We start from the raw sequence: 18,926 nt of genomic DNA, 5'->3' as shown, positions 1-18,926 counted from the left end.
GTTCATTGTTAGGCATTAGATACACTTTAATGGTAATTCAGCAGTTACTACAAACTTTGCTGAGGGTTGAGATTCAGCTGCTGCCATGCTTGCCTCCACCACTGAACACAGTAAGGCCCCTTGCCTATTGTTCCTATGGGGTTCATAAAAAGACTACCATGCACTAAAACAGATGGGAATCTCCTGAATATAATCAGGTACGACGCTAACTATACTAGTGCATTGATAAATGGAGTCTGGTTGGGGAAAATGATTACATTTCTTTATCAACATCAGGTATCTGATTATTTTGTACAAAATGATTTTCTATAGTCTCCAACAAATAGCACTGCAATAGATATAAATGTGATCAGCATCCTGAAGGACATGGCCTTGACAACTCCAGGGTTTTGGTTATAGGAGGAACAGATTTTCTTTGCATGATTATTACAAACCTCCTTTATTATAGTCTAGTATATGGTTATTACAACACCTTGGGTGACATTGGCTCTGTCAGTCAGTGTTACCCCAAAGAAAGCAGACCATCACTTTCTGTTTTATCAGCTGATATGCAAAGCAAGTTTGGATCTGATTGGTTGCCTCACATAAAGAAATAAACCCCAAATTTTATATAATGCAATTTACCAGTGTTTAGGTTATTTTGGCTACATTCATTTTCCCAGGAAGTACAGGAAATGTGACAAAGTGTCCTTGTCACTTACTTTGTATTGAATTGGAAGCATAAACAATTACATTTCTTTTGTAAACTAATTTACCGATTCCCCAAGTCCAAATTGTGTTGCAATCATGGCTGCCTCTATGGATAAAAGTAGTAGTAGTGAGCTCAGCCATCCAGGGTCCAGAATTGTGTTTATTATAACTGGCATAAAAAAGGAGAAAAGGCCTGAAAAAAAGTAAACATATGCAGCCACCATATCTAAAGACTGAGTGCAAATATATTGCATTTTCGTTTTTAGGTTTCAATATAACTTAATTAGGTCAGTAACCACCCAATTTAATGTGGTTACTGAAAAGCCATTATAGTGATGACCAAACACTTTAGATCATTCGTTTGTCTGAACTTCAGAACCTATAACCAGACTTTTGATGGGCCTGGAAAGCACCATATTACCACTGTTAGATATGTGTTGGGTTGATTATGCTGTACATGACCTGAGTGTTCTTTGTACCTGCAGGAATTTAACTTGTTGTATGAAGAAGCCAAATACTATCAGCTGCACCCGATGGTGAAGGAACTTGAACGATGGAAACAGGACAAGGAACACCGGAAACACTTCCAGCCTTGTGACTGTCTCGTGGTGAGAGTGACTCCAGACCTTGGCGAGAGGATCGCACTAAGTGGGGAAAAGGCTTTAATAGAGGAGATCTTTCCAGAGACTGGCGATGTTATGTGCAACTCTGTAAATGCTGGATGGAACCAAGACCCTACCCATGTCATCAGGTTTCCACTAAATGGCTATTGCCGATTAAACTCCGTTCAGGTATTCTTACATTCTTCTTGTTTGTTATGTTTTTTAGATCATATTATGCGTGATTATTTAAGCCGCGATGACACTTAAGAGCTGCTAAACTAGGCTGTTCAGCAAAATCATTGCACTTTAGCACCCCCTCTAAACAAATTATTAATATTATTACACAGTATTTTATAGTGCCGACATATTACACAGAGCTGTACAAAGTCTATAGTCATGTCACTAACTGTCCCTCAAAGTGGCTCACAATCCAATGTCCCTACCATAGTCATATTTCTTTAATACAGCCTAAAGTCAATTTACCTAATTGCATGTTTTTGGAATGTGGGAGAAAACCGGAGTACCTGGAGGAAGCCCACGCAATCAAAGGGAGAACCTGCAAACTCCATACAGATAGCGTCCTGGGCGAGATTCAAACCTGGGATCTAATGCTGCAGAGTGCTAACCACTGAGCCACAGTGCTGCCCGTTTTCAATATGCATTGTTTTCCCTCATGGTCTGCTAAGATTATGGTTATGCAATGATCTCCCTAGCCCTTTTAAGCTGGGTGCACCACCCGGCACTTTTCAGTAACCATCCCAAGAGTTGGGCCACAAAACAGGGTCTGCCACATGCCTACAATTTTTTTCCCACCCGGCTTAAAAAAACGCTTTTGACTTCAAAAATACTGACATATTCAGACCGCCAGGGAGGTTAATAGTCTAACTTGATTTACGGTTCTGTACGGTTACGTCAACTAAGGATGTTTTAGATGATTCTGCTCTTCCAGTCTTTTGGAATCAGTTTGGGGAAGGCCATTTTTTGCATTTTTTTTTAATGACAGACAGACACAGACAGTGACATAGGAGGAGGAGAGGACCCTCCCAGAAGAGTTGGAGGTGGGGGAAGTATCACACAATGGGTGATAAATAAACATATCCCAGATAAAACCCCAATAGAAATTCATTATAGCCCAAACAAACTGGGGAACATTAGAGATATGTACCTAGCACCACACCCCTAGCACTCAAATGGAATGACTACCAAGGCATGCAGCCAGGTAAGACCCTGACACAGCTTGGCGGACCTTGACCATCTTTGCAGTTGCAGGACAGCTTGGTTAAGAAAACTGCCGCATTGTGCAGAATGGAAAGAAAATATCACATAATATCATAGAACAGCACATGTGCAAAGCAGTGAAGCCTTATTGGCCCCTCGTGCTGCTACATATCTTGATGGATTACACCAGCTTGTACGTCCACTTGAAAATCACTGGAACATATACTGAAGGTTAATGACCCTTGGCGATGAGTTTAGATAGCACTGATTTGTGTTTTATCTTATACGAGGTTAGATAAAATTATGATTAGATAATAACACATAGTTTGGTCAGACAGATAGATACGTTGTAGATAGACCACTCAATAGAGAAATAGATCGGTCGATAGAATGAATTTTCTTTCCTTTTCCCTGCATGTGAATAATGGCTACAGACCTAGCGCCTACACCCTTATAAACACCTACCCGGGAAGATTTTTTCAATGTTCCGCCACTTCAGAGAATGCAACAATGTATAAATGCATAATTTATGTCTGGCTCATAATTAAATGATGGTGCCTGCGGTATGGACTTTAAAGGGAAAAAAAATTGATCTGTACTTTTTTTTTCCTCTCAAAAGAACAGTTTCTGTTAAACTCGCCCTCAGACTAATAACAAGTGTGTTGTTCATTGACAAGCTGAGATTCGGGGGTTAGGATAAAATCGTGGATAAAGACGCTGCTTTTCCTAGACTTTTTAGTGCCTGAAGAGAAATCTAAAATGACCCTTCCCATAAAATGTGCTGTCCTTGTATCTTATGTTTTTTGGTTTTTTTTCTGTAAAAGAAATATATTACCGTGAAAGTTTAAATAAAGTTAAACAAGTTACAATAAATTAGAGAATAGTAATGGGAAAATATAGAAAAATGATTTGTGAGCAACACAACAGCCATTTTGTTTTGGATTCAAATAGGTTGAATCAGGGACTGCGGCCACATACACAGAGATTAGTAAAATTAGAAAGGTTTGTAACTTTATTCCAGGCCAACAGCTAATAAATATTTTACATGCTGGACCACCCAGCACTTTTTAGTAACCACACGGCTGTTTTTTGGGTGGTTACTGAAAGTTTTGGTCACAATACAAAGGCCAGCACCTGCCTACAACTTCTTCACACCCAGCCTAAAAAACTTCTGGGGAGAATACTGAGTTTGTATTTCTATTCACCTGGTCTGGGATTTTACACACACCATAGTGTTGTGAGGGCAAGAAACTAGGTCTTTCACTAACACTTACAGGTCTTCTTTACCCCTCAGCCTGTGGACAGTGAAAGGAGATATATATGATAAGCTCCCTATCACTTTGCTGTCCCTTCCTATTACTATGTCCCTTGTTGCACATGAGCACTGTAGTACAAACTGATTAATGGCTTGTTGCAGCTTCCTTCTCTTTGCGGACCTATCACCAACATTTTTACTTTATATAAACAATCCTTTTATGTAAGGTAAAAATAATCTTTTTTTTAAAAAAAAAAGGTGAAGCCACCCCCCACCCCCGTCATTACTGCCGTGGCAGTAAAGACTGAACAGGAGTGCAGAGCCTCCTGGGATACCCAGGCCATACATCCAAGGAGGCTTCTGCCTGCTCCTTCTGTGCATACCTAATTGAGCCTTTTGCTACATGGGGAAATAAATGCCGATCTCACCTATGCGAAGTGAGATTGGCGCCTGACCTCCCGCCTGCGCAGTGCGAGATCAGGTGACTGATGAAGATGTTAGTGTCCGATGGAACGAAGGAGGATTTCAGGACGCCGCCGGATCGACAGAAGGTAATTGAGTTAGTTGCGCTTTAAGCTCTGCTATATAGGTACTGCATAAAACCAATACCAATCATTGCATAAATCATTTCATTTTACTGATGGATTTTAATAGTTACATGGCTGCATTTATGTCATTAATGTCTATCTGGGGGTCAGATCCTGTAAAATCAAGTTTACGCTATGCAATTTTTAGGTGATGCAAAGGTAGTGAAACTCCAGCTTTCGATTATACAATTAACTTGTAAGTGCTGATGAGACATTGCGCTGTTTAAGCTGCTTGTCCACTCTAATTCAGTAAAAAGTTGAACTGTAGAAAAAGACTCAAGAATGGATAACAAACATTGGAAATGGTTTTAAGGAATTATTTGAAAGAATGCTTGTATTTGTCATAATTCCAGGTTTAATTCAGCAAACATTGCACAATGCCAGTATTGTGTGGATGGTACGATTGTGTAGATTAAATGGTGCTATGTTATGCTGCCATTTGAGATACAAATGGTGTGTATATTGTATTATTATTTTAAATTTACATGTTTGCAGATCTATGATTGAAGCTTGTAGTAGTTCATTACATTATGAAGCAGTGGCTTGGATAACCCAGAAAATGTCTCCAAGTCCAGTTGAATGTGAATCCTAACTTCACCATATTATATGAGATTCTTCACCAATATATCTATGTTTTTTTTCAGATAAGTCATTCTTGTTTTTTATCCCACAGGTTCTTGAAAGACTGTTTCAAAAGGGATTCCACGTGGCTGCCTCTTGTGGTGGTGGGGTTGACTCCTCGCAGTTTAGTGAATATGTATTGTGCCGAGAGGACAGGCGGGTGCAGCCGAACACAATGAGGATAAAACAGGAGCCTCTGGACTGATTATTATTGGTGTATTTTTGTGGCCGATGAAGTGTTCTAAAGTCCTCGATGTGAAAAGCTCCAGGACCTGCTTAACAGTATTAACAGACTCAATAAGACTTTTTGTTGCCAGTTTGTGATATTTTATAAAAAAAACGACATTGCAAAATGGACAGAAGCTGGGTTCTCGAGGAACGAGGGACTCAACACAACAGCTGTGCTGTAAAGACAGAAAGTCTTGCAAAGGGGAATTGGGATCTCCAAACTGGAACTTCGCTGCCCACGGGAACCAGAAGAACAAATTATCCAAGGGGGTCCAATTCAATGAATATTATTACAGACACATGAAATGAAACACATTTTCCTCTATTTAATGCATCCGTCCACCAGTCCTTGCAATTATCTTATTAATCTTATATTTTGCCTTTGCAAAAATGGATTAAAAAAAAGGATTCGTCTTTTGGATGGGTAAACGTCACATAGTATTGGACGGAGGAGCGCTAAAATATTTGTCAATTAGTCTATCCATAATCTAACTGTTTTGGTCGTTTTTAGTATTTTGATGCATTCTGTAACGTTGTATTTTTAATGTCAAAGGGATTCCGTTCAAGGAAATCGCTCAATCTGACAATATTTGTCACGGAAGCAGCTTTAGTGTTTATTGAGACCCTTTCAGGGGAATTAAAAATCATGGTAAAGACTCCCTGCAGGTGAAGTGGTATGGTACTCACCTTTCCAGCAGCTCATTTAGCCTCCATTTCCCTTCTATTCCAATGCTGCATCCTCCATCAGTGGCTTTTGCAGCTGATGCTCCAGAGAGTGTCAGGTTTGTGCCCCCTGACATATACCGATCCCATTCTCCAACCCCTATATCACAAAATCCTATAGACGTCATGTAGGCTATTTAATTCCCCTGACAGGGTCCTTTAATTGTGACAGCTATCTTGACTTAAGTTCTGCTTTACTAATGAGGACTCCACTGCAATAGAAATGGTATGAGGATGGAAATCAGGGAACAGGTGCCATCATTGGATAGTATAAAGCAGGAGATATTCTTTTTAGCTGGTAATACACAGGACAATTTAGTAATGAAACTTTGGATTTTTTTTTTTTTTGTTTTGATCCGATTTTTCAGTACACTAGTGACAAGTAACTGAATTCCGATGGTTATTCAAACTTATGGGTGATGCATTGCTTAGTCTCCAGTAATCGCTTAGTCATTTACAGTCCAATTTGCAATTTCTGAGAGTGCCTGAATTCGATGTGAATAGTTATCTGAAAGGTTGGTGTTGGCGGAACCATAAGCTGAGCAAGTTCTGCAAGCAAATGGCTGTGATTGTTGGTTGTTTTTCGGGAAAGGCATTAATAGGGCGCGCTTACACTTTGTGCTACCACACGCTACAGTAATTCACACTGATGAAATACATTTGCATTGCATCATGTGCATACAGTGAATGGAAAATAAAAGTCACTTGTATGGGGAGGAGGTATACATCAAAGAGAAAATTGAAATGAAAGCAAAAAAGATCATTACTAAAAAGAACAGAACAATATAATACAAATATTTATTATTCTTTCACATATTAAATGCCCTTGTACCCTAATTCTATAACTTTATTTCATGCACAGATGTGAAATCCCAGACCAACAACTGCTGGAACATGTCTTGGTGACAGGGAAAGCATTGTTTCCAGTCAGGTAGAAGAAAGTGCAGCCCGCAATCCGAATGAGAAAACATGACTCCCCCAATGTACAACCTATACGTAGAAACAGGCCTGCTAAGATTACTTTCATGTGCACAAATAAAGAAACCTTCAAAATAGTTTCCCATTAAGCTAAAATAAAACCATTAGTGATTATACATATTATCACCTCGTGTTTACTTCTGGCTTTAGAAATCCCCCTATTAATGAAATGTAAACCTCAAGTTCTCAGCTGTCATTACAACCTTGCCAAACTATTTTGGCTCAGATGATGGTGTGGATTGGTTAGCACCGAAACACACATAGAAATGATTATGAAATCTGATTTGAACCATTAGCATCTGAAATGACAGGTGAACGGCTACTTTTATGGCTAAATTGTTGCTGAATTTAGTTTTTTTCTGCAACTCACCAGACAGTAGGTAACAACAATTCATCCTCCACCAGTAAAAAGTGACAGTAGCTGTTGGGGCATGCTGGGGGTTGTAATTCCTTGACACCTGGATGCATTCTTCATAGGGTATTGTATGGTCATAGTTGCTGTTCTGATTGAAATGGAACCAGGAAGGAGGAAAATACATCTGTATCTTGTAGAAAATGCTGCTCTATATTCCCTATTGTAATAGTTTCATGTTTGAAAGACTAGGCATTTGGTTACCTGATTTCAACCAAAGTGATGGATCAGACGTTCAGATCAGAGGAGATCACATGACCAAGTGCCTAGGCTTTGTTTATGTGGGAATGGCTGCAAGAATAAAATTATGTACATGTCCGATTTAAAGGTGAAATGCAGGCCACATGTAAGTTGCAGTCAATTTTCTTGTTCTGTTGAATCAGGACTATTTAAACATAAGCTAACATAGACCTCATTTAGAAGTTGCCCCTTTTAGCACTTTCTAAGTTTACTAAGGAGTCTTGGACATGGGACCTGATTTATGAAAGCTCACCAAGGCTGGAGAGGATACACTTTCATCGGTGAACCTGGATAATCCAGCAAACCTGGAATAGATTTCCAAAAGTAATTTGCTATTTGACAGCACATTTTTCCAATCTTGGACCAGATCAATTTCAGATTTGCTGGTTCACTGATGAACTTGTATCTTCTCAAGTCTTGGAGAGCTTTAATAAATCAGGCCCATGGTGTCTGAAGACACTGGGTCGCCATATTGTTTTGCTAGACAAGAAGGCAACTAATGGCCAGTGGAGACAAGGAAACCCCTCATATCATGCTTTTAGAGGGTTCCACTTTTTCTCATTCTTAAAGTTGCTTTGCTTTTTAATAAACATTCCTTGTAAGTCCACCAGTCCAACAGCCATAAATTATATTATAAACATTAAAATATCAGTCTTCATGAAGGACTAAAATTACCAATATAACCTAATATGTTTTCATATTTTCCTCTCTTTTATGTTATTTCTTTTTTTCACTTGTAGTTATTAATTTGCTGTGAAGTGTACCCTAATGTAAGAAAATACATGTTAACGGGTCTGCACACAGTCGTCTAGAATTCAGAAGTCATTTGATGAACCTTGTGGATTTTTTTAGAGCACTTGATGTTTTTTTTTTACCATTGGGAGGGCCACACTGCAGGCCCCAACATAAGCCTATCACTTGCATTAAGAACAATAACATCACAAAGTGTTTAATGTTGATGAGATGTCTATCTGCTAGGATGTGATGGACTGTATTTTAAAAACCATGGCTACAATAAATTTCTATTTGGGTGAGAGGAGAAATCTGTACCATTTACATCCATGGACTGGACTCCAGGACCAGCAGCCGGTATTGCTGCCACCATAACTTTTATGGGTGGAGGTTAACAGGTTGAGATATCTACTGGAAACCTAAACACTATATGGCCAAATGTTTCTGGATACCTGACCATTAATATCAATTTGGGCTAGTTTGTGGCTATAACAGTCTGCTTACTACTGGGAATACTTACCAAAATTTTGAAGCATGCGAATTTGTGTCTATTTGTTAGGTCAGGTACTAAAGTTGGGTGTGAAACCCTAACCAAATAATCAGTGTTTGAGTTAAAACCAAGGTGTTCAGTCGGGGTGAGGTCAGGGCTCTGTGCAGGGCACTCGGGTTCCTCCACACCAAACTGGTGTTTATTAGAGCTGGCTTTGTACACGGGCACAGTCACTACTCAAATTGTCTACAATGTCTTTGCGTGTTATAATATTAACATAACCTTTTTTATTCATAACTCAATCATTTAGAGCAGTGTTTCTCAAGCTGGGTTCCTCCAGAGGTTTCTAGGGGTTCCCTAATCAATGAGCAGTTTGCACCTCTAAGGTCAGACTAGGTGACACCAATATCTTTTTGGCTATCTGTAAGGGTGACATTCTTCCCAATGGTCAGCACTATGTGAAGAATTCTTTCAATTACCTACCACATTAATTTTCTGTGAGTCATTACAGAAGGGGTTCCCTAAGTTTTTTCAAGGGGGTTCCCCAACAATAAAAGGTTAAGAAACACTGATTTGGAGGGTTGTCTAAATATATACGACATGTGGTCAGGTGTCCACCAACTTAGGGCTATATCGTGAATGTGTTTATATTATTTTAAAAGTACTCTTATCAGGGAGATTTTCCTACGTGACAAAACATAACTTTTGCACGATAAAACCTCTGTAATGAATACCATAAAAGAAAGCCAATAATCAACATTAACCATAATATGTCCTCACCTTACACTGCCCTGTTTAATATATAACACCAGAGCCCCACGAACGCCAGTGGTGTCAACACGTGCACATATGTGTATTTCTCTAATGTACATACAGAGCATTGTATTCTATTCCTCCTGCTGTGCGGAGGGTTACAATGTGTCAGTATAAATATTGAAGGATCCTGCAGTTATAACTCCATCCCTGTATGGGTTAAATATACTACATATCTGGGGGGTCATTTATCACCGAACATGTTTTTTTTTTTTTTCACGCTGGCTTTTCGTAATCTTCATCTTTACATTAAAAAAAAAAATTTCTGTTCCCCAATTTTTTATCTGTATGGGTCCGGTGCTGAATTCAGATCTGTACATAAAGTATATGTAGAATTGTATATTATACATTATTTTAAAAAAATATTGTCATGTACTTGTGTATACATATTTCTAATATAGTAATTCATGCCATAAACATTTCTGAAAAGTAAAAGAAAGGAAAAAAAATGTTTGTTTCCGTGTAGTTTCTTGTTGGTTTGGTTTTCATAGCCAATCATTATCTGTGTGAAAGGGGAGATGTGAATGATCCTGTTGTAGCATGTCCTTGTATGCTGGGATGGCATTACCAAACTGTTCTGGCAGAGTTCCTTCTTGCACAGTTTACTGGCATTTGGCCATGTCATATTCATGGAATTGTTTTGGGTGTTCAAATTTTATAAATAATTTGTAGGGTGAGGTATTGTGCACTGAGGCTTATACAAAATTTGGGGATTCTGTGCCAAAAAAATAGATTTATCACAGGGAAAAGGATAATTCTAGGAAAATTAATAATGAGCCTAAATTATAGACAATATACTTTACATTTTTTTTGTTTTGTCCAGAAGTATCAGAGTTTTTACTGCAGTGTCCCCCACTGGGCAGATTCGCCATATTTGCTTTGATGACCAGCAACAGAGAAAGTGATGGGAAAAACCAATATTTTAAAATAGCCTAGTAAGGGGAATTTTCCACCCGGGACACGTCTCTTCGTGATGATTTCCTTTTGGACTTAAGCTTGTATTAAGGGCAGTGTGTATACCAAGTGCCCACTATGGGAAGACATAAAAAGCTCAAAGTTTGAAGGTTACTCTGGACATGAATGGGTCGTTCATGGCAACCCACCAAAATAAACCTATCCTGTAGTATATTACCATCCAAACTCTCTGTGCCAAAATACATGGCATAAGGAGTTTTGTGCCAAGCCTGGGGCAGAATGTAGAGATAGATTTACACCTTATCCTAATCCACTTTGTAAGGTCGAGAAACTTTGGGAGGATTCTGAAGGGTCAGGAGACAGATCATAGTGGGAAGAAGGATAACTTTAACTGGAGGCCAAAAGAAGAGGGAACCCCCATTGTCTGGTGTACTGGGCAAGGACGGGAATATTCTGGAAAGGCAGGGGGTAAAAATTCAAGTAGAATATATTGCTCAGGGTTTGTTAGAGATCCCGATTCAGCTGGTTTACATTATACAGAAAGACTGAAATCAACACAAACTTTACATTAAGGCTCTACACAGACCACAAGAAATGCATACACCAATATGTAAAATTTCTGGCCTAGGAAAACTGAGCGTATTAAGTACAACATTTATAAAACCAACATCCTGGCCTTGGTCAGGTACAGTAGAAATAATAAAGACCTGTACTGACGTCAGATTATTATAGCTGAAACGGCAGGAGGCAGGAATGGCTGAAGAGCAAACAATCTCTATACATACAGCGTCATTCTGAACCATGAAGAGGAGAACAGGGGAGGACGGGTGAGCGGCACCCTGCTGTGCTTTCCTATGGATCGCTCATTAACAGCAAATTAATGAATGACTGCAGAGGACATTCTAGATTTTCATTTTTCATGTGCATGACCGCTCATCTTGGCAACAATCATCTGATGTGTGTAAAACATACAAAACATAAACAAAATGCGCCAACTATAGTAAATCTCTGTTAAGCAGTACATATTGACAGCTCATTCATGAACAGAGTTGGATTCCATTTCAGGTTTTTTTTTTGTGTGCTCATTGGGGGAAATGTACCCTTACTGTTTTGGTGGCCATTGATCAGTGGATCTGCAAATTAGGGTAAATTTAAAAGTTTTAAATTGTCACCAAAACATCAAAGGACCAGTAATCTGCAACTTGTTACATTTTTCTTGGGTTTAGATACAATTTACACATAACAACAATTTTCTCCATAAGCTGATGTTTTAGTTTTGCTGGGCCTTGTCATAGAAATAATACAGATCACCTTGGGCTATGTTATGGTATCTGCACAGATGCACACGCTGGAAAGTTCCCCCAACGTCAAGCAAGGGTTTTGGAAATGGTTTTTGTGCCCACACCCTGCAAAAGAATCTCGGTGCAAATCATTATCCGCTGTGATTGACACCACATCCTGCTTCCCCACAGTAAAGGGTTGTTTTCTTTCCTTTCAGTCATTACACTCTAATCGTTGATAGATTAAAGAAAATTATGCAGATTGCATTTAAGGAATGCTTTTAGGAAAGACATTAACTATTAACATGACATGTTTCAATAATGTTGTCTCCATACTGTCAATAAAGTATGAGGGTTTAGACAGGGAGAGCGGGGTGTATTTACTCAATACTGTCTTTATTAAGTACAATACATCAACTGAAATGCACAATACACCCTTTTTTACGAGAAGCCTTTTCATTTTTTCTAAGCCTCTTTTCAAATTTGGGACTTTGCAGTTCTGCAGGATTATTTTATAGGCACCATTATTTGTCTCGGATGAGGCCCAGCTGTGGATGGGATTGATTTTTAAAAACCGGATGGCAAAAAAAAAAAAAAAAATAAAATCAGCGACAACTCCTAAAAAACACTAAAAGGTCTATTAATTCTAATATTTAACCTGGTACTGGTAGAGAAATATTTTTGTGTTTCAGATTGCTTAAGCCGAAATAAAAAAAAGCCCCCGATCCCCACAAGAGCGTACCTTGATTGGGTACCGCTCTGTCCTGTAACCAGCTATCATTGTCATCTTTTGGCTATGCCACCTGATCTTACACTGCGCATGTGTGGGATCAGCAGGAAAAAGCCTTCTAAAATAAAGGACTTTTTTCTTTTTTCATTCTATTTTATACCTTATTCTAGATCTGTGCAGTAATCCAGTATGAAACAACTCTTGCCATTGTGCGGGAATTTTCTCTGATAAAGACCAATCACTGCTGTTCTCTGTCCTGGTGCAGGGTGACTGGTCTAGTCTTCACCCCAACCTTTGGGAGACCTGCTGGACCCCTTCACAGAGAGCTACTTTACCAAAGTGATGTCCAAGTTTACAAAAGGCATTTGGTGGACACAAAATAAATGAATATCTTTTGTAGATAATGAAGAATGTATTTGGAAACATTTTAATGCTTGGGGTTTAAAGTATACCTACAGACATTTTTTTTTGTTTTGGATAAAGGAAAAATGGTAAAAACTCCAATGGGATTGTTTTTTGTGGTCTGTGTCCTGCTAGAATTACTTGGTTCTGGAAGAAGAAGTTAACCTTGGAAGCCTGTGCTGAAAAATCAAACATCCAATGCAAATAAATGAAGTACCAAGCACCGTACTTAGCTGTATGGATGGTTCCTCCAGGCCTGTCCTACCCATGAAGGTGTATGTGACCCAATGTCCAAAAACTGAGAGTAGACTGGGCTGTTCTGCTTCCATTTATAACCTTACATCAAATGAAAATGTCAAGTAGCCACCCCTTACCCTTTTGAAGCCCTTGGAAATGTAGCCTAGCCTGTTCTGTGTTTTTGCCCCTAATATATTCTATGGGCATTTAGGTTTGTGTTACAAAGCACTTTGTATTGCATATTACCCGCAAAATAACAAGTAGGGAAGCAGATAATGAACACATTCTGCTGTATTCCTTCTTTTCAGTATGCCTGGTGAAGGAGTCCAACATCTATTTGCTCCCTTTTGGGCTGCTTAATATACCAATAAACATGTTCAAAAACACTTACTTGATAGTCCTTGTGCTAAACTGTTTTACTTTATTACAGAACAATTCCCCATATGGTGCAGAAAAAAGGAGAGAGGGGTCATGTTCTGTGGTTCCGTCCTGAAGTGACAACACTCTACAAAAATAGTCCAATGACTGAGCATTGGTACTTAATATGTATTATGGGCAGAATCACAAAAGGGGAAAAAGGATAAAAAAAAAGTCAATAAATAGACTTTAAACTGTTCAATAAGGGGTTGATAAATCTGATTCCACAGTAAGATCGCACTATTGTTCAGCCGCCAACTACAGCATGGAAACAAAAGCTCAGGCTGACGGATAATTTTGTTCTTGCTCATGTCAAGAGACCATGTCTGTTGCTGCATAGTTGAAAGTCCAATCTCATTTTAGCCTGTGGCAGAAAAAATACATGAAAGGTGGCTTTGCCCCTCTGGCAAAGTTTGACCCATGGCTGGGCAATTTTCTGAGAAGCAGAGGCCGCAGGCTCCAGTGCTCATTGTGCTCAGTGAAACGGCCCTGGGCAAATTGTTCATATTTGTGCTGCCTTCATTCCAAGTCAGGTTTTTAGTGAGAGGCTGAAACATTTTACCTACAAACATACCAATTAAATCACTGAAATTAAATTGCCTTCTCCATTTTGCATTGTAGGTTTTTTTTTAGTTTGCTATAACTTGAAAGCAAACAATCTTTTCAAGATTTGGGGTTTATACAAGAGCACAGTAAAAAGAGCACAGTGTTTCCCAAAATTTTTAAATTGTTATCTGACATCATGACAAACTACAGTGTAAAAATTGCAGCTGCTACCGAAAGTTATCTTATGTTCTGTGCTACATTGTAACACCAAAATCGGTAATCACGGTACCATATAGAAATTTGTCCAAAGACATTCACTGCCTTCCTCTCTCTCTATTTGGGTTCATAGAATACATCACCTTTGCTCCAAGCAAGTTGCTGCTTCTGCTAAAAGGTCCAAAATCTTAATGTGTTGGCCTTTGATGGTGACCAGTCTGATAAAATGTATGTTCAGCCACTATATTGGTTCATTTTAAAAAGATTGTAAGCTCTTCCGGTGTGTGTCACAGTCTGTGTCTATCTGCTATTTGCAACGCCCATTTAATGTATAGGGCTGTGTAATATGTTGGCGCTATATTAATACTGTTTATTAATATTAATAATGAGTGGGAAAGTATCAGAAGCCCTATCATATGATGATTTACTTAGTGTCCTGCTGACAACAGTTTCCCTTAGGTAGAAAGTAAGGGAAACCCTCCTAGAACAACAACAATAGGGTAAAGCTAACACGATGCATGTTGCTTTGCACGCAACATCTATGGGCTTGAACAAACATTTAAAGCCCAACCTAAAGTGAATCAAAACTCAACATTTTTACCTTACATAAAAGGTAGACAACCCTTATATGTAAAGTAAAGATTGCCGCAGCGATCAAGACTGAATGAGAGCACAAAGGCTCCTGAGATACCTACGTCATGCATTCCGGGTGCCATTTTTTACACCAAGGGGAAATAGGTGCTGATCTCACCCATGCGCAGTGAGATTGGCTTGCTTTTTCCCCCCCTTTATAACAGGCTACGTCACCCAATCTCACACCTGTGCAGTGCAAGACTGGGTGATGTAGCAAGAAGATTGAAACAGAAGACTGAAGATGGCGGCACCTGGGACTTCCTCAGTGCCGTGACGAAGGAGAATTCTAGGATGACCGGATCGAGGGAAGGTCCAGCGCCATCAAGGGATCTGCTGGATTAAAGGTAAGTGTGCTTTTTTTTATTTTCACTTTAGTTCCGCTTTAAGGCTTTCACTGATCATTTCACTAATCATTTCACTGATCGCTGAGCTTATTAAAGCTTCCTACTACAATAAGGGCCTCAGGAGGTACCAAAGAGTCTGAGTTCACCTTTTACAAGATGTCCAATATTTTATGTTCAGCTGCCTATGTCTCTGGATCTGCTGGTCATTTTGGACAAGAAGTTTTCCCCAAAGGTCACCTCTACCTCTGCATTTTTCATGCACTCAATTTAAATTGTTCAGGTTTTTGGTGGCGTTTTTTAAGCACAAGGCTCAGCGCACAAAAAGATATTTTCTCACCGCTTGAAGCTGCTGTGTGGGTCAAACAGCTATTACAGCAATTATGAACTGGGTCATTTTGCTTTGCAATTGGTTAGTGAGTGATCCGGCGGTGTGAGAGTTAAAGCGCACTTTTTCCCCATCTCACTCCTGACACGTCTTGCTTTGAACAGAAACTAGAGCTGAGGCTATAGCTTCGCTGTGACCCAGAGAGACAAGGCGAAAATGATGAAACGGATACACTGTCTCAACTGAAACGAGATAGTGGACTGGCACTTCAAAGCGTTTACAAGACCTAGAACAGGCAAGACCTGATCTTGATAAGTAAAAACATTGAGATTCACTAGGAGACACATAGGTCCACAGGGAATAAGTACACAGACGGATTTCAGTGCAGCATGAATTTTCCTGGAGCACAGCATATAACCTGGCAAAGGTGTAAGCCCATACTTTATAATCTTGGATTTCTGTAATAAATAAACTACTAGGTGTAACCATCACAAATGGTTGGCCTGCTGCTATCACAACCAAATGTGTGCCTCCTGCAAAGCAATGTCAAATCCAATGGTGAAGACATCCTGAACCAGGTCCATGTTTGCACAAATTGGTTGGAGGCCAATTGGCTCTAGTCAGCATCCCTGCTGGAGCTCTACTGGGCCAAAAAGCATATTAGTTATGGTGAATTCTGCCACTTGCCTATATTGCAAAAGTGCTATTCTGGGACAGCAAACAGTTGGGATAAAAGTGATTGAATGCCTTACTCATACCTGTCAATATTTGAATATTTTTAGCAGAAAGTCCAAAGATAGGTCTCTGCTAAACTGGTGCATTTATGTTCGCCACTCACACTTAGTGATGACTGAGGCTGTGGGTAAACATGTGCAATAATTGCCGTTGGAAAAGATCTTTCATCATCCTTTCCAAAGACAAAAGACTGCACAATGCATGAATGAGCTCTGTACATACAGCGCTGTTCTGCTCTAAGGAGAGGTGAGGGGGAGAATGATGGAAGCGGCACCCTGCTATGCTCTCTCCCCTTCACTTTCATTACAATCGTTTGTCGTTTATGGATCCGCCAAGACGTACGACGGAACGGCTATTATCGGGCGACAATCATCTGATGTGTGTATGTAGCCTTAACCCTTCCACGTTCTATCGAAAACTTTAATTCCCGTTTAAAAAAAAATCTGCCATATTTCCATTCTCCCTCCTTTCTTTAAAATGTGAATGAGACCTCTAAAGTGAGTGGTTCTTTGTGTAGGTCTGTAAATCCTGTGATTGTTAAAGGGTTATTCTAATAACCTTTTTGATAACCACCTCAAACTAAAGTGTTGAAAATGAGTTTCACAAGCTGAGGGCCTGACACAATAGCCATGGTTCGTGCTCTAACAAAAGCAGAATTAATGCGGCAGACATTCTCAGTCTTTCCCTGTTGTTTTCCTGAGCTGGAATGTTTAGCCCAAACTAGTTAAGGCAAACTGCCTGAAACCATTTAGATCTGGCATATTCTTGCACGCTACGCCCTCTTGGATGTAACTGCATCCCATTTTCCCCAGGCGCTGAAGAAAAAAACACGCCCTGCCCTGCAGTCGAACATCAGGAAAGCTTGATTTGCACGAGTATTTACAAGCTTCTAAAATACCAACACAATTGCGACATATGACTGCGTGATAGATCATACAACAATGGTGAGGGCCTGGACCTCATGACTCATAGGCTGTGTGTATTTAAACTGACCAGAGTATCACGCAGCAACACTGGGCAGAGCCACTGTCCTAGTAATCTGATCTAGAGAGACCTCATTCATTCTTAGTCATAGCATATTATATATCTTTTCTTTTAAGAATTCACATCTGAACAGGAAAATTAGATTGATGGAAACAATCGTACTAACACGCGTTTGAAGAATCTTTCTTCTATGAATCATTCATCATTATATTTGTGTAGATGAACAACTCTCTTTTGTCCATAGCTATGAGTGTTCTGCTTCTTGCTTTTCAGTGCTACCCAAAACATTTTCATCCGTGATATTTATCATTTTGGTCTTTTAGAGCATCTGGTATTTTGCAAAGCCTATAACAGATTTGTCCTAAAGCACTGAAGACCAATGTAACCAATAACCTTTGACAGTAACCGAATTCTAACCCTAAACCCCAGGCAGTTCCAGAACTGCAGACCCTCAGTCAAAAGTCTAATTCTACTACTCATTATCAACACTAAACCAAAACCTGAATCTAAAATTTAAACCTAATTAGAACTTTGCCTATTTTTTTTTTTTTTTTACTGTGATGTCCCTGTTTCTGGCACTGTCACCTCTGGATTTAAAGTCATCAACCAATTTGTTGACCGGGTGGGGATGACATAGCTCCCACGCATTCCACACTTTGGCACAAGAGCCTTTATGCCAAGAAAAAGGCCTTTAAGTCAGATTTTTCCCAGCACTGGAGCACGCCAACGTATGTGAATCCGTAACGTATATTCCCAGGTGTATTTAGTCTAGTCCAGTGAGTTTACATGTCATTTACCAACGTATTGTTCCTCCAGCAGTGGGTGAACCCCAAAGTTCTCACCACAATATTCTTATGTGAGTGGGTGGGGAGGATTCTTGACACCGTAGGACAGGGTTTTTCAACCAGGGTTCCCATATTGGGGGTTGTTTGAGCAATGTGCAGTCTGTGGCTCCTAAGTAAGTTTAAGTGACACCAATGATCTTTTTGGCTACCTGTAATGGTGGCATTCTTCCCAATGGCCAGGAAAGTAAGAGCTCACTGGCCACCACACTAATATACTGTGAGCTGTGGATATAGTAATTATAGTAGGGGTGCCAAAAACCTGAAAGTTATTTCAAGGATTCCCCCATGTAAAAGGGTTGAGAAATGCTCCCTTTGGCTAATAGAAAGTTGGTCATCTTTTCCCATAGGGGATAGTGGTCTTCTTTTCCCAGTGGGACATTGGTTTTCTTTTCCCAGTGGGGTCATTGGTTATCTTCTCCCAGTGGGGACATTTGGCCAGCAAAGTAAGAGCCCACCGGCCACCACACTAATATACTGTGAGCTGTGGATATAGCAATTATAGTAGGGGTGCCCAAGACCTAATAGTTATTTCAAGGGTTCCCCCCATGAAAAAAGGTTGAGAAAAGCTCCCCTTGGCTAATAGAAAGTTGGAAGAGGAACTGAACTGGATTGGTGAGTGGTTGAGTGGCTAATAAGTTATTGGCATGTTTTTATTAAAAATGTGTGTGATTAAAGCTTTCAAAATCCTTTTTCATAATTAAATATGTGTTACTAGTCTAGAGATGCAA

The 18,926-nt window shown here is 39.6% G+C and overlaps 1 protein-coding gene across 2 annotated transcripts in view; it reads left to right on the top strand.

Annotated features, from left to right (window-relative positions):
• The window catches only part of KCTD15 (potassium channel tetramerization domain containing 15), a 37,239-nt gene extending 27,201 nt beyond the window's left edge, over positions 1–10,038 (top strand). For both annotated transcript variants that reach the window (XM_072422146.1, XM_072422145.1), the window contains exons 4-5: positions 1,176–1,481; positions 5,026–10,038. In XM_072422146.1, coding sequence (XP_072278247.1) covers positions 1,176–1,481; positions 5,026–5,178 — 459 coding nt within the window. In that variant the 3' untranslated portion in view covers positions 5,179–10,038. The remainder of the gene's footprint in view (positions 1–1,175; positions 1,482–5,025) is intronic.
• The last annotated feature ends 8,888 nt before the right edge of the window (positions 10,039–18,926 follow it).

The sequence above is a fragment of the Pyxicephalus adspersus genome, chromosome 9 (assembly GCF_032062135.1).
Source record: "Pyxicephalus adspersus chromosome 9, UCB_Pads_2.0, whole genome shotgun sequence".
NCBI classification, from domain to species: domain Eukaryota; kingdom Metazoa; phylum Chordata; class Amphibia; order Anura; family Pyxicephalidae; genus Pyxicephalus; species Pyxicephalus adspersus.
Note: the sequence above shows the minus strand (reverse complement) of the source record. Positions and strands in the feature narration are given on the sequence as shown.